At 36.3% G+C, this 17,412-nt stretch overlaps 2 protein-coding genes across 12 annotated transcripts in view; one reads left to right on the forward strand and one right to left on the reverse strand.

The window, feature by feature from the left end:
• The window catches only part of LOC114327965 (histone acetyltransferase KAT8), a 345,297-nt gene that overhangs the window by 206,971 nt on the left and 120,914 nt on the right, over positions 1 to 17,412 (reverse strand). The window lies entirely within an intron of this gene.
• LOC114327962 (probable Na(+)/H(+) antiporter nhx-9) overlaps positions 1 to 17,412 on the forward strand; it is a 238,461-nt gene that overhangs the window by 76,831 nt on the left and 144,218 nt on the right. For all 11 annotated transcript variants that reach the window (XM_050643634.1, XM_050643635.1, XM_050643636.1 and 8 more), the window contains exons 3-4: positions 6,256 to 6,709; positions 14,938 to 15,155. In XM_050643634.1, the coding sequence (XP_050499591.1) occupies positions 6,256 to 6,709; positions 14,938 to 15,155 (672 nt within the window). The remainder of the gene's footprint in view (positions 1 to 6,255; positions 6,710 to 14,937; positions 15,156 to 17,412) is intronic.

The following is a 17,412-nucleotide window of genomic DNA, read 5'->3' on the forward strand; positions in this document are numbered from 1 at the left end:
CCCACATAAAATTCAAAATAAACCTCATTTTCATTTTCAGAACCATCAAATCATAAAATATGTTCAAAATTAGCCATTCACCACAACGTGGTCAGTATCTCGAGATATAAGCGTTTTTGGGGGTGTGCTGCTCGTCTATTATACAGATATTGCTAGTTTCCAATTACCGGGTATTTTAAAGTTTAAATATGAATTTGAATTTTCGGAATAATTTTGTATGTTTTCAGAATTTCTTGTTAAAAATTGACAATTTTACGTTTTTTGGCATGAGGATTGCTAAATTAGACTCTAATTTAGCATGGCTAATAAAGGGCGCTAGTTACATTTGGTTGTGTTTAGTAAATCAAAGCAATTTTTTGTTGGGTAAACTATGGGTAAACTAATTGAAAAATATGAAGAAGCGTCAAATTCTACAAAAACATTACTGGTGTTTGATTCATGTAATTCGATCGATTATCGAGTTTTTTTATTCTAAAAGTCAAATAAATTTTAATTTTACAATAAAAAATGTTATTCTTTATTCTCTAAATGTGTAACTAAAAAAAATTTACATAAATAATGAAAAAATAACAAAAAACTCTAAAGCAAATGTTCAAAATGCCCCACATTTACTTTAATAAACTTTAAACTCCGATTTTGTAAATATCCCTTAATATCAAATAACTATTTTGTATTATTTTTAATCACATTTGCGGCTTCTTCTATTTTCTGCTGTAATTCTAAAAGACAATTAATTATTTTCCTGTACCCTAATACCTTCATTTGCAACCAAATTGAAAAATCCAAAGGATTGAAAAAAGGACTCCTTGGTGGCCAAGCAAACTCACTTGGCCACGACCAATACATCGATACGAAAACTGTTGATTTCAGCATTGATGAACTTCTAAAGAATAATTTGGTGGTGCCCCGTCGTGCAAAATCTAGCAATATTTGTATATGGTACTGAAAACCGCAGTGAGGATGGTATACATTTTGACATTTTAGTTAGTAACGTTTCATTAGTAACGTGCTATTTCATCTAGAAAACTGAACTTTTCACACAATACTGCTTCATCATCTGAGCTTTCGATTCAAGCTAAGAAAAAAATTTTAAGTCGTGGGGAGGAGAGCTATAAATTGTTCTAGTGTGTACCAATTTGAAGTAGTCTTGCAAGGAAAAGTAGAAGGGAAGCGCGGACCAGGAAGGCGAAGGATTTCCTGGCTGAAAAATCTACGTACGTGGTTCAACTAAACCACCACAAATCTTTTTAGAGCAGCAGTGTGCAAAGTACAGATTGTCATGACATGATATTCGCGAATATCCGAAACGGATAGGTGTGCATTTTGGTTGCATTGGTGGTGTATTGGCTAAACGTGCAGGGCAGGGTATGGTGCTGATAGAAAAGGCATTCAGGCATCAAATATCCAAATAAAATCTTTTCAGGCCATAAAAATGAAAAGACCTTCTCCAAAGATATAAAAACTCATACTGAAATGATGGCATCTCCTGAGGTAAAATACACCGGAAATAAAATGAGCCTCCGTTCGGATCTCCGGGTGAGGACTAACTCAGGGGGAACACCATTGCTGGTTAGAAAAATCAGGATAGGGTCGTGGAATCTTCGTAGTCTTACAGGTAAGAGTCTGGAGTTAGTGGATGCGCTCAAACGAAGGAGAGTTCAAATTGTTTGCATTCAAGAAACTAGGTGGAAAGGTCAAAGGGCGGAAGAACAAGGTGAAGGTTACAAATTGTGGTATGCAGGGAGTAGTAACACTAGAAATGGAATTGGTATAATTGCTGATAGTGAAATGAAAGATAACGTAGTGGAAGTTGAAAGAACTAGTGATAAAATGATGTCAGTGAAATTTGTAATTGATGAAGAGGTATTGAATGTTGTGTGTGTGTGTATGCTCCTCAAACAGGTCTGGGTGAGAATGAAAGAAGAGCTTTCTATGACCAGTTAGGAGACGTCCTGAGTGATATTCCGTCAGAGGAGAAAGTTATAACAGGAGGTGATTTCAATGCACATGTGGGCCAAGCCAAGGCAGGATACGAAGCAATACATGAGGGATTAGGCTTTGGAACTAGAAATGAAGCTGGAGATGACATGCTTGAATTAGCAACAGCATTGGATATGGCGATTGTTAACACATTTTTTAAAAAGAGAGAAACTCAACTTATTACCTACAAAAGTGGACAACATCAATCCCAAATAGACTACTTCATGATAAGGAAAGAAGACATACGTGAATGCAAGGACTTCAAGGTAATAGTTAGAGAGGTTAGAGAGGACCACAAAAAATTAAGTGGTGGCTGCTAAAAGATGAGAAAGAAGGTCTATTCAGGAGAAGAATAGTAGAAAAAATATGTTTAAACATGAGAGGAAGCCCTAATACAATTTGAAGAAAAATGGCCAGTAGTATTAGAGAGACTACTATTGTCATTTGTGTGAGATCTATGAGCTACCCGAATAAATCTACTAGCTACAACAGAGATCGACAGGTAGCACTGGAATCAAAAATGATGTGACTGTACTATTCTCACCAAGTTTACGGTATGTTGGGAAGAATCATATTTTGAGGTCTAGAATCTACAACTCAGAGATTGGACATTGAACAACAAAAGTGTTCATTTATTTATTAATTAATCGATTTAATGCTTTATCGATTAATTAATTGATTTATTTGAATCTAAGCTTTGCTTTTAAACCAAGAGGAGTAAACTAAAAATAGATTCACACCCAAGAAAGTCACTAGAAATATCACCAAATACATCTTCTTTTTTGGTTGATCATATCGGCCTTTGACGGTAATCCATAAATACTATATTATACTAATACGTCGCTAAAGACTTCAAGAAACAAGTGTTTTTTACATAAAAACAGACTAAAAATCTAAAAATTAAAGGAATCGCTGATATACCTTATGGTAGGAGAGCCTAAGCGGGGATTTTTACAGTTACTCGAGCGCGTCAGATTATCATATGGGGAGAAACCTGGTGCCCTGCAGATGTACCTCTACCATATATTAGCTCATAACATAGAAGGGGGGCCCGAAAAAAAAAATATCCTTAAAAATACTCGAAATTGTCAGATTAAGATAAGGTAAGTTAAAGACACGCAAAACAGTGTATATTTCAAAAATCTGACGATTTGAGCGGGGCGTCAGGAAATGGGCGAGTTAAAAAGTTTCACAAAAAAAGCGAATAATTCGCGAAAGGAATGTTAGATCGAAAAACTAAAAATACGTTTTCAATATTTTTCAAAAATCTATCGAATGATACCAAACATGACCCCCCACGGAGAGGGGTGGGGGATAAATTTAAAATTTTAAATACAAATCCTGCGATATTTCGCAAAATAAACATTAGATCGAAAAACTGCAAAATACACTTAATCAATATTTTTGAAAAATCTATCGAATGGTACCAAACATAATGGTACCACTCCACGGAGGTGGGGTGGGGGGTTAGGATTCCAGATTCCAGATTTGGATTCTTTACGTAAAAAAAGCAACTTTTATTCGAAACATTTTTTCAAATTATGGATAGATGGCGCTATAATCGGAAAAAACGATTGTTGGAAATTAAATTAAAAATGGAAAGTCCCCACTAGAATGGAAAACTTTATTAACTTTTTTTGGTTTTAGGACCTACTCTTCACAGCCCAATAGGTCCCCAAAGCTCTCGAGTGACTGCACATTTAGCATACTTCGCTCCCCTACTATTAATTAACCTATGAAATGCCAAAATTTTATAAATGTCATTAGTGTCAAAATTTAATAACTGTGGAGTAAAGTTACCTGAGGTTGGACCAATTACAAACAAGCTTTATGGCTCGGGAAATTTGAATTAGGGTAAAGCGGGGGAATGGCGGCCCCCTAAGCATAATATCAAGTTGTTAGTTATTTATGTGAGTTATAACAGGGAAAATGAAGAAATAATAAGAACACATATTTCTCAATGTAATTTTAATGAAAAATATTTTTTAATGTGTAACACATATTTTCAAAAAATTATTTTATAAAAAGTGTCCGTGGCCGGTATTACCCAGCTTGGCGCGGTAATGCCAGCCGTCTTCACATACAAAAATCGCAAATAAACCTTTTTTTAAAGTCAAAAGGCAGATATCGAGCACTGAATTTAATTAAATCTTGCCCAAGTATACTTTCGCTCACAAGAGCATCCTCAGGGGCATTTCGTCAATAAAAAGAAGGTATCCTCGAATGTCATTTAATTATTATAGATCATTTTGGTGGCAAACTTAAATTAACAACTAACTACACACTGAACAAGGGACAAACATATAAATTAAATTGCCAGTAGGTTCTACATTTTAAATATGGAGGCAGAACGAAGAATTTGGTTTTGGATTTGCATTTGAGCAAGACGGAATAGGAATGATGTCGTTAAAAGTAAAACTTCTGACCAGTTCCTGACTTTCATCCCTAACTATCTGTTTCTCAGGAGTTCTAGCCTCATTTTCTTTTTGAGGCTCACATGTTGGCTCAACAAATTCAAGCTGTAGGGCTTCTGCGGGAGCAAAGTCTTCGTTGGAAAATACATCGGGGTTGAAGGGAAATAATCCTCTCACTTTAAAGCCTTTAATGGCCTTTTCCGGGGTAGCTACTCTACTGAACGCCATGTTAAATAACTCAGCAATATCCCCAGGATTAATTTTTCCCCAGGATGACTCGTCAAGAATTTGGAACATTCCGAATTAAAAGCTGCTTTCAAGGGTGCATAGAAGATCACATCCAAGGGCTGAAGGCGGTGGGATGAGTGTGGAGGAATTGTCAAAGCTATAATCCCATTTTCTTTGCAAAAATTGTACGCTGATAATGTGCAGTGAGTAACATGATTATCCATAATCAAAAGAACGGGATCTTCATTGGAACATTTTATGAATAACTGGAAATGTCTTAGCCACATAATAAATAGATCTTCTGTGATCCATCCATTTTTTGAGCAACCGTAGATGGCACCTGGAGGACCATTTCGCTGAAGATGTACTGCCATCCTTTGGCGAGCAAATATGAACATGGGTGGAATGTAAGTACCCGAAGCATTGAAAGCACACATTGCAGTAGTGTTTTCCCCGCTCCCAGCGTGTGACGAAACCGACCCGTTTCTGCCCTCGTTCTGTGAATATTTTTGCTGGGCGCTGCACCGTGGTAACGCCAGTTTCGTCACAATTGTATATTTTATTAGGTGGAAAGTTAAATTTTTCCATGAGTTTAGATAAATTATCGAAAAAAATTGTTACCTCTTGACGATTAAATGCCTTAATTCAGTTAATACTAGTCCCTTCGGGTTTTCTTAAGGTAATATTGTGTCTAGACGTGAATCCAGCGGCCCAGTCCTTGCCAGCCAATTGTTTTTCTTTATTGAATGGGACACTGATATTGTTGGATTGTGCATAGTCATATGCACATCTCCTAACTTGAATGGGTGTTAAGCCATAAAAATGTTTAGCCAGCTTTTTAATTTGGTTGGCCAGTTCAATCTCGGCTTCTTTTGAAAAGACTGGCTTACGTCCCAATGAAGGTCCAGAATTAACGGCGTCATTCTTCATTCGGTCTTGTATAGTTGATCTTGGTATCCCAAATCTCACTGCTGCTTGTCTCACGGACACACCATTTTGGATAGCACGTTGTGCTTCTTGCAAATGATCCTTCGACCAGGAAGCTTTTTCCGTTTTTCTTTTATAGTGCCGTGGCATCTGCAAATAAAAAAAAAGTAGATTACCTAATAGTTGTGACATTTTCTATAATGTGGGGAAATACCGGCCACAGCCCATGTGGCCGGTATTACCCCATTTACTGTGGCCGGTATAACCCCAAAATGACATAAGGTAATTTATTTGTGCTGGTATTTTTTCTCATAACTATACGTACAAAATATATTACAATTATTGAAATATACTTAGTAATCTATGAATTTACGTATTAGTTCATCAATTGCTAGTAACCAAATCGTCAATACTTACGTTTGACAATGCCAGTTCCTTATAACGACACGAGCAAAACACGTTTATTCACGATAACGATCGGTACGTACACACAAGTCGGGATTAAGCTGAAGACTGCGTCTGTTGTGTTTAAAATTTTAAAACCAAGCTAGCAATGAACACGCCGCTCGGTTATATACGGTTAGACTCGGAATAGTTGCCGGCCGGGATTACCCCACTGGCCGTAATTCCCCCGCTTTACCCTACTCTCTTGGTTTAAAAACACACTATAGTACTTGTGTCCTAAATAATTATTTTCATGTTGCAGGTGCTTCCTTGTGGGCGGTCGGACTGACAGGTCTGTTTTCCTGTGATACTCCCCTGCTAGACATGTTCCTGTTCGGCTCACTGATCTCCGCAGTCGATCCAGTAGCAGTTCTAGCAGTATTCGAAGAAATTCAAGTTAACGAGATTTTGTACATAGTTGTGTTTGGCGAATCGCTTCTCAACGATGCTGTGACGGTGGTCCTGTACCACCTCTTCGAGTCCTACACGGAGATGGGGCTCAAGAATATCCTGTACGTCGACATGATTTCGGGATTCCTGAACTTTTGGGTGGTCGCCATCGGCGGGACGGTCATCGGGGTGATTTGGGGCATCGCCACCTCCATAGTGACTAAGTTTACGAATGAAGTGCGTGTTATAGAACCTATTTTTATATTTGTTATGGCCTATTTAGCATATTTAAACGCCGAGATATTTCATATGTCCGGAATTTTGGCGTAAGTATGATTCGAACAGTAAACACTACCAAAAGGTTGTAGAAGTAAAATAAAGGCCGTCTGCACATGGGTCGATCGAATACACGTCTCGAAGTTCGCGCGTCTTGCTCGTCTTGTACGAACCCTGCGGCACAAGCGATTGCTCTCCGCACACTAGTCGATTCAGTTTGCTCACATCTTCCAACCAGGAAGAACGCATTTTTTATATATCAACCAAAACGATTATTTTGATCTGCAAAAAGTATGGTATTGTTACATTTTTAGTATAATTTGTATATAATGAGCAGTATACAATTGAGAGTATTTTTCTACTTCCCAACGAATTTTATAATAAACACCTAGAAACAAAAGTCCAATGTTTTCAGAATTTTATATTACAAGCAATATGTTTCCACAAAGCTACTAGCACTACAATCAACGGACATAACATTCACCGATCTTAAAAAAAAACTAAAATCGAAAAAAAAAACGAATAAAACAAATAAAATAAATCGAAAGTCAAATAAGTCAGAAAATAAAATTCGAAATTATTTATCCTCTGAGCTTTTTAAGTTGGAAAAATAAAGCGTAACAGAGTGGCGAAATACTCGACAAGGATAATCTAAAATTGTATTTCAGGTAATGTCATTACTTTATTAATATTAATTTTAGCGAATTATCTCCTTTAATATCCACAAAAGTGAATAAAGTATAAACTAAAAGAAAAGAAAAGATGGTTCAGATTTGATTACAGTACAGAGCCTCTACCATGTGCTTATACGTATTTCGGAATAACCGTTTCCTCATCGGAGCACCTGGGTAGAGACACTGAACTGCAATCAAATCCTTTCATCTTTCGCAGTAATTATCAAAATAATTACCGAAGATGCTACTAGCACCATCTGTGAATCGAAAGTCCAACAAGTCAAAGTATTTGACTTTCGATTCATAGATGGTGCTAGTAGCATCTTTGGTAATTATTTTGATAATTACCCCGAAAGGATTTTATTGCAGTTCAGTGCCTCTACCCAGGTGCTCCGATGAGGAAACGGTTATTCCGAAATACGTATAAGCACATAGTAGAGTAGAGGCTCTGTACTGTAATAAAATCTGAACCATCTTTTCTTTTAGTTTATACTTTATTCACCTTTGGTGGATATTAAAGGAAATAGTTCGCTAAAATTATTATCATGATGAATGACAGGACGTGAAATGCAATTTTAGATTTACCTTGTCGAGTATTTCGCCATTCTGTTACAGTGGCGGCTCGTGACCTCAGTATGCGGGTAGGCGACACATATACCTTTATATATACTCTATACTCTACTATTCGCGGTGTGCAAGTACTTGGAAAGGGAAACGAGAAACGACCGTGCGCGAGTCGCGGAGAAATATTGCAACTATCTTAAATAATTCATATTGTCAATTGAAATTGTCAAATTGACGTATATTTCATACCTTCTGTCATTGACGCAGAAAAATTATATATTGCTCCACAATATTGATATGATATGCAATTTTTATATAAAGGTAAATTTATTTAATTGTATTTTGCTTGCAGTACTGCATTTTAATAACTGATTTTATTTACTACATACAATTGTTTACGTTTGTTAAACATAACCTGCATCTTATTTTTTCTTCTTATTATTTTTTGGACTATGGTCTTGACAATTATCCAGCAACCAGGACTAATATAATTGGCCAATATAACTAAAAGTGCGAATAAAAGTACAGAGCGTAGAAATAGAGGTCGCTTTGCCGAACTTGCACGGTCCCAATACTCTATATAATATTATACAGTGATGAGAGTGCTAATAACCGGCAAAATAGCGCAAAAGATGGAAGACATATTAAACTGTAAGATAAAAAGAAATAAAACTAGTAGAGTTGTTACATTTAGCGATAGTAACATATAAATTGACATTATTATACTGATTGTTTCCCATCTTTAGACGTATCAGAGGAGTATGTCAACTAAAACTGTCACTTGACAGTGGCACTTCTCAAATAGGGCTTTTCATCGATTGTCATTTGTTTCGAGCTTCTGTCATGTGTCATATAATATTAATATATCTACGCCATACGTCTTTGGTTTCTATCATTGTTATTACCAATAACGTATGACGTAGATATATTAATATTATGTGACACATGACAGAAGCTCGAAACAAATGACTGTGAACGAAAAGCCCTATTCGTCCGATACGTCTAAAGGTGGAAAACAATCAGTATAATGTCAATCTATAAGTTACTATCACTAAATTTAACAACTCCACTAGGTTCATCTCTTTTTATCTCACAACTTAATTATGTATTCCATCTTTTGCGTTATTTTGCCGGTTATTAGTGCGCTCATCACTGTATACGCTGTGAGCTCGTACGTACAGGGGATATTTACAAATTCGCGAACGCCAGTAGTGACAAGTTTGTAAACGTTTACCGGAAATTTGACATAAATGTCAAAGTGATTAATTTAAAATTAAAATTAAAAACATTAATTATAAACAATATTAGTTGGTCAAAGCTGTGGTATATATTTTTACCTTAAATATACTTACGTTTTAAATACTGAATTTAAGTTTTTTTAATGTTCCGTAATATCTAATTATAAATAATCTATTATAATCTTAGCGCCATCTACACGATTATTGTCAAAGTATCCGAAGTAAGAAATTGATATTTTATCAATAGAACGTCAAAATGGTTAGAAAAATCTTAAAAAAATCGATTACAATTTAATTACTTTTTTGCGTTGTAAATATTAATCGATAACAATTAAATAATAAATTTAAAAATTACCGGTAAAAGTTGAATTAGTAACCGCTAGGAGCGACACCAGCGAAGCTCAGAGCGTATAATGTCAATCTATAAGTTACTATCACTAAATTTAACAACTCCACTAGGTTCATCTCTTTTTATCTCACAACTTAATTATGTATTCCATCTTTTGCGTTATTTTGCCGGTTATTAGTGCGCTCATCACTGTATACTCATATGTATAACGAGATACACAGTGTGTTGCATTTAAGATGAAGAAACCCCTAGATATATTGCGGCTATCAAAATAAATACAGATTTGAAATTTTACAGTGAAGCAGTGTGCTGGTTCACATTTTTTAAGATGGTCAACTCAAATTTAAATTTTAAACGCGGCCTACTGCGAATCCACAAACATGGCGAATATTCGATATTTTGCTTCGCGTTAGTGCTATCTGAAAAAGTTATTTGGAAAAGTTGTTTCAAATAGTATTCTAACCCCACGTACCAAATTTCATGACAAAATTCGCACTTTTAGTTTTTTCAGTATTTGTAGTCAGGATCCTAAAACATTCAATTGGCTAACCCGAGATGCAGCTTGGGACAACCAGGCGCAAAAAGATCTAGCCTAACCCCAAATAATTCACGGCCAGACAAGCCACAGTTAAAGCGCTGTGCTTAGTGAGAGTGAGAAACGGGTGAAAGAGTGAGAAACGCGTACCATTCTGTTCTGTTCTTAGGTCGGCGCATTTGAAACGTGCCTGACTATTATTATAGGGTAGAGCCATCATAGGGTAGGGTGAGTACACTACTACGGGGAGCGTACAATAATTATTACAACTTCGGAGAGAAATTAATAAGTAGCTTTTTTATTTTAGTTACTTAGGTATTGTGTTAAAATTTATAAATTACAATTTTGAAATAAGTAGTTTATATTAATTTATTATTGTACATTTGAAGAGGTTAGGCGGCGCCTACCTTGCCTACCCCGACGGGCCGCCCCTGCTCTGTTATGCTTTATTTTTCCAACTTAAAAAGCTCAGAGGATAAATAATTTCGAATTTTATTTCCTGACTTATTTGACTTTAGATTCATAGATGGTGCTAGTAGCATCTTTGGTAATTATTTTGATAATTACCCTAAAATGATGCAGTTCAGTGCCTCTACCCAGGTGCTCCGATGAGGAAACGGCTATTCCGAAATACGTCTAAGCACATAGTAGAGCAGAGGTTCCCAAGTCCCTGAAGTACCTGTAGGTGTGCCGTGAAATTTGATTATACTCACTATCATTATAGAGATTATTTACCCAAGTGTGCCGTGGCTGAACCAGTTTTTAAGTTAGTGTACTGTAATCAAATCTGAACCATCTTTTCTTTTCTTTTAAATAAAATAAACTTTCCTCCATGACTGTAAACGTGCGTCTCACTCGATCTTTCTCGTGCGCTACAGATTGCAAGGGACGAGAGTCGCACAAGACGAGGAGATTTGCGATTCTAACCGCTCCGGCTACTGAGCTCAAAGCCACAACGAAGGAACTTGAGTGGCGGGGAGAGATCTACGCGACTGGAATCGAGTCGAGTACTTCGAGCGTCGATTCATGTGCAGACGGCCTATACTTACAATCTATTTTATTCAAGCATAGGACGACCAGTTTCGCGCACTAAAATTTACTGTGCATCTTCACATATCTGGCAAGAAATGATGCCGGTTTAAGAAACATAGTTAAATAGACACGCCTAAACGCTTATTTATCCTATAGTGCTGTCTAAGTGGTATACACAATCGTTACATATGGAAAAGTGGGATGCGTCTTGAGGATGTATTTCTCCCTATTACACACAAGCTATCAGATGTATGTAGTGCAATCATTTCAACATTTAAACTTTAAGTTTGTATAGGTAGTGTCTTGTTGTGTATGACCCCTTTTTTCTACGATTATGCTCGTTTGTACCTCTTTCTAGTGTATCTATATGATCTCTCCTTTTTCTTCTTTTTGCATCATAACCCTGGATGGGTCTTCAGACCTCTATTGTGCCCTACTCTTCCATTGTCTTACATTCACAATTTTCAGGTCGTCTTCCACTTCATCTCACCATCTCGTTGTCCTCCTATCGTCTTCCTATCGGCCTTATGAGCCACACTTTGAAAATCTTTCTACGTATCATCCACAGTAGAATCAGAGATATGAAGAAGACCAGGATGAAACACAATTTGGCTTCAGAAATGGACTGGGAACCCGGGACGCACTCTTTGCACTAAATGTATTATTTCAGAAATGCCAAGATCAAAGAAAAGACGTCTTTGCTGTATTTATTGACTATGAGAAGGCCTTTGATCGAGTACAACATCACAAATTAATTAAAATATTAAAGGATAAAGGAGTTAATAGTCAAGATGTACGAATCATGGAAAAATTATACTGTCGTCAAACAGCGACAGCTTGCATAAATGGAAAATCAACAGAAATATGCAAAATACAAAGAGGTGTCAGACAGGGTTGTATACTGTCCCCACTGTTATTCAATTTATAGTCAGATAGAATATTTAAGGAACCGCTGCATAATTTGGAATGGGGTGTGAAAGGTAATGGAATTCTGATAAATACAATCAGATATGCAGACGATACAGTTATTTTAAATGATGATATGAATGGACTACAACACCTTTTAAATGCCACTGACACAGTGGGAAGAGAGTTTGGCCTAAACATAAACTGTTCAAAAACAAAATAAATGGTATTTAGCCGTTTGGCCCATCAAGATTCACGGTTATATGTTTATGGTCATATAATTCAAAGAGTACCCAGTTTTAAAGAGCTTGGTTACCATATTACTGAACAACTAGATCCATATAAAGAGATAAAATGTAGAATCGAGATAGCTTGCACGAAATTTTTAAAAATAAGGTCATTCTTCTGTAATAATAACTTGCAATTTCAACTTCGAAAGCGCATGATTAAATGTTACATTTGGTCAGTCCTCTTGTATGGTGTCGAAGCATGGACATTAAAAATATCCACCATTAATCGTTTGGAGGCCTTTGAAATGTGGCTGCACAGACGTACACTGAAAATACCATGGACGGCTATGCTGACAAATGTGGCAGTCCTTAGAGAGCAAATGCTGCCCGCGAGCTGCTTGATAACATCAAATAGAAAGATGGCCTATTTTGGATACGTAGTAAGGGGAGACCGGTATAATATTCTTCAACTTATTATGATGGGTAAAATCGAAGGACGCAGAGGAATTGGTAGAAAGCAGGTCTCTTGGTTGAAGAATATCCGGGAGTGGACAGGAATAAATAAAGCAGAACAACTATTTAAAATAGCTCGAGACAGAGACAGTTTCGCCATGTTAATCGCCAACGTCAAGGGGACTTGATAGGCCACGTTAAGAAGAAGATCGGCTTCCATTGTCATATTTCCTTTGTTGTTTATATCTTCTTGTCGATGGACATGTTCCAGTCATTACAATGTCGTAACTTTTATTTAATTCATTAACTTCGTCATCCATATCACCTCACAATTCTGTTTTTTCACAAAATATAAAAACAAGTGGATTCACTCAATTGTATTTCTTTACTAAAACACCTTGGATACTATCCATATCTAGAATATTTCTATTCTATTTGGTGACCCATATTACATAACGACCATTTAACAAATATTTTTTAATAAATAAATAAATAAATAAATAAATAACACATATTTTATCTCTTAAATATACCTCTATAATAAATAAAAATAACTTTATAAATGTTCACTAAAGAAGACAAAAACACCCCAACAATTATAGAGGTATGTATAAATCTACTGAACACCGCACTTAGCTTACCACAAAAGTCCTAACCAACAAAATCAATAAACTAACAGCTTTATCAGATGAACAAAAAGGATTCAGATCCGGAAGATCCTGCGTAGACGCCGTATTTGTACTAATGCTGGCCACTCACTTACGGATATCGAAGAGGCCGAGCGACTGACAGGCGGTTAATTGAAGCCAAAATCATCACATACATGCAGTTTTCGTAAAGGCGTTGGCACGCTCAATCACAAAACTGCATGTGTGTGGCGTCTCAACTGCAGTTCATTAACTTAACTACTCAAATAACGACCTTCAGTCCTGGCCTGCATGCCATAGCCTCTTCGATATCCGTAAGTGAGTGGCCAGCTTAAGACAAATCACAGAAAAGGCCATCAGTACAATAAACCAGCATATCTGTGTTTTATAGACTTGACAAAGGCTTTCGATCGCATCCAAGTCGAAGACGTCTTATAACTACTGTATAGAAGAAACATACCAATCAATATTATACAAACCATCGAAAACATCTACTTGCATAATCGAATACAGGCAAAGATAAATGGAAAACTAACACAGTTTATACTAGTACAAAGCGGAGTCAGACAAAGTAACTCGTTAAGCCCACTGCTCTTTAATATAATAATGGACGAACAAAACAAGCAGTACGTAAAGGTCATGGTTACAGAATGGGGAACAAAGGAATGGAAATATTATGTTACGCAGACGACGCCGCATTTTGCAGCCAAGAAATAAAATATGATAATATTATATGTATCATAGCAGAAAAAAACCAAATTTATGGCAACGTCCAAATACCCACTGCGATGTAAAATCGAAATTGATCGGGAAATAATAAATCAGGAAGCAAGGTTTAGATATCTGGGAATAGACATAACTAGTTACGGAGATGTCGAAGAAGTACGACAACAAAGCTTGAAAGCAGGTAAATCAGCGGGATCTCTTAATGCCTCAACCTTTAAGAACAAACACTTAAGACAAGACACAAAAGCAAGAATCTATAAAGCAGCAATTAGACCTATATTGACATACACGGCGGAGACAAGACCTGAGACATCTAAAACGAGACGACTACTAGAAACAACAGAGATGAAAATACTTCGACGAATATCAGGGATACGTCTGTTGGATAGGGAGAGAAGCGAAAACATAAGAAGACCATGCAATGTAGAAGACAAATGGATGGGTGACAAAACGGAAACAGGAATGGAACGAACATATTGGTAGAAGGGCAGAGGATAGGATAGTACGAATAGCACGAGATAAGTCACCAAATGGACGAAGAAGTATTGGCAGACCAAAAAAAACATGGTGCGATAATTTAAACAATTTAAGAGGGCTAATATTGAGGAAAAAACAGGCTTTAAAGCCTACATACAAGAAAAAAGAGAAAGAAGAACTTTATAAATGCAACATTATCTTAATCTTTCCTGAAATTTAAAAACTAAGTTTGCTTCCCAACTATCTCCTCAAGACACAATAGCACAAATGAGCGTTTAGTACGCGTCTATTTAACTACTACCTATATTCCTTGAAAAGTCATCGATTCAAATTAAGGTGTCCGAAACAGGTCGTCCTATCGCTAAATAAAATAGATTGTAACTTTGAATTTTATTTGTACAACCCTTTGAAACGGAAACGGACTCAATCATTTACTGCTTATTTCAGAATAACTTTTTGTGGCATTACAATGAAGAATTATGTGGAAGCTAATATATCTCATAAGTCTCATACTACCATCAAATACACCATGAAAATGTTAAGCAGTTCCTCCGAAACCATCATATTCATGTTCCTGGGAGTAGCTACTGTCAACAAGAACCACGATTGGAACACCTGGTTCGTCATTCTGACGATAGTTTTTTGCTCATTTTATCGAGTTATAGGTAAGTTGAACTTACTAATTATAATTAATATTAGCTGTAAAAGGCTTGTGGTGTAGTTTTTTATATACCTACATAGTAAAGTTTTGATGTCAGAAGATTTCAACGGTCTCTATAACTCTATACCAGAAAGTAGTCTTCAAAACGCAAAAATTATAAACATAATATATTTTTATCCATTTTCTAGACCCCTTCTCGACGTTTGTTTATCCCTACACATTTCCTCATCCAATTTCCTCGCATTTATTGGCTTTGTAATATTAGTTCCCCAACTAGTTTCGGTCTTATCCATTTCCTCTTTTCTGTGGGTTTCAAATTCCATGGTGCTTTCTGTAATCTTTCGTCCCCCATTTTAATGTCATATGCATGGACCATTTTAACTGAACCAGAAAATTTTAGATATCCTTTCATTTTTCATCTCCCTCTCTCTCTCTCTTGCTCTTTCCCTTTCTCACTTGGATTTATTATGACTATGACCTTCGCCAAACCTCTAATTTCAGAGCATGGAGTCGTTTTCTCTTTCATATTATCCTCATCTCCAGCTTTCTGCATCATAGAGTACAGATACTAGATAGAGAAGCAGCAAATATTTGAGGACTTAAAAAAATAAACAAGCGAGGTACTGGATCAGTTTGGTAACCTGTTCATCAGGGTCTCCGAAGCTGATGGACAGAAGAGCCTCCTTTGACCTTGGGGGTGTACAAGAAGTACAAGAAGTGATCAACAATGACCAGAGGGTTGTAAGAACTCATCGCTTATCTCTAGATCTTTTCTTCTTACCCGAAGAAGTGATTGACAATAACCAGAAGGTTGTAAAAACTCATCGCTTTTCTCTAGATCGATCTCTTCTTCTTTTCCGAAGAAAAGTTGACATCTGTTTATTTGTTACCTGTATAATGTATTGTATGTACCTTTAAGAGGTGATCGACAATGGCTAAAAGGAAGCTGCTGGAGAAGTAAAAGAAGTGATAGTCAATGACCAGAGGATTGTAAGAAGTGGTCAATTATCTGTAGATATCTCCTTCTTTTCCATAAAGTGGTCACCCTGTATATCAAGTGTAAAACTCATCGCTTATGGCTTCATCTCCTCTTCTTCTTATTAAATTTGTATAGGGTGATAAAAATAAATTTTGTATGTAGACTTGGATTGTTTCTTTCTTTTTTTTTGTTTTGGTGTTGATGTACGACATGCTTAGTCTTATAAAGAAAATCTGTCTAGCCTAGCCTAGTCCAGCCTAATCTTTACTCTTGAATCTTATAGAATAGGAAAGAGGAAAAATAACTTTTGACAGATTTTTTTTATATAACTAAACAATACTAAACATGTCGTACACTAACAAAAAATATCAAAGTCTCAATATAAAATTTATATGTATCACCCTGTAGAAATTTAATAAGAAGAAGAGGAGATGAAGCGATAACCGATGAGTTTTACACTTGATATACAGGGTGACCCCTTTATGGAAAAGAAGAAGATATCTACAGATAATCGACCACTTCTTACAATCCTCTGGTTATTGATCACTTCTTTTACTTCTTCAACAGCTGCCTTTTAGCCATTGTCGACCACCTCTTAAAGGTACATACAATACATTTTACAGGTAACAAATAAACAGGAGTCAACTCTTCTTCGGAAAAGAAGAAGAGATCTAGAGATTCTAGAGTTCTTACAACCTTCTGGTTATTGTCAATCACTTCTTCGGGAAAGAAGAAGAGATCTAGAGATAAGCGATGAGTTCTTACAATCCTCTGGTCATTGTTGATCCCTTCTTGTACTTCTTGTACACCCCCAAGGTCAAAGGAGGCTCTTCTGTCCATCAGCTTCGGAGATCCTGATGGACAGGTTACCAAACTGATCCAGTACCCCGCTTGCTTATCTACTCTAGTGTGAGGACATTACCCGAAGAAAAAATTATACATATAATCTTATCCAATAAAGATGAAGTGGGGAAAGGCAAAATAATTATAAAGATCTTAGAAGAGAAGTACTTCTAAAGAAGAAAGTGAGTTTTTAAAAATGTGATATTAGAAGAAATTGGGATGTTTAAAAGGCAAAACCAAATCAGAATAAATCTCTATATAATGCAGTAAAAGAGTTTAAACCAACACTGAAAATATGTAAAAATAAGGAGGGACATATATTCAATAGAAAAGAGGACGTATTAGATATGTGTGTGGAACATTATAAAGAGCTAATTTCCGTCGAATCGAAATATGAAAATCCACCACTTCCAGGAGCAAGAAACAATGCACCATTAGA

The sequence above is a fragment of the Diabrotica virgifera genome, chromosome 2 (genome assembly GCF_917563875.1).
Source record: "Diabrotica virgifera virgifera chromosome 2, PGI_DIABVI_V3a".
NCBI classification, from domain to species: Eukaryota; Metazoa; Arthropoda; class Insecta; order Coleoptera; family Chrysomelidae; genus Diabrotica; species Diabrotica virgifera.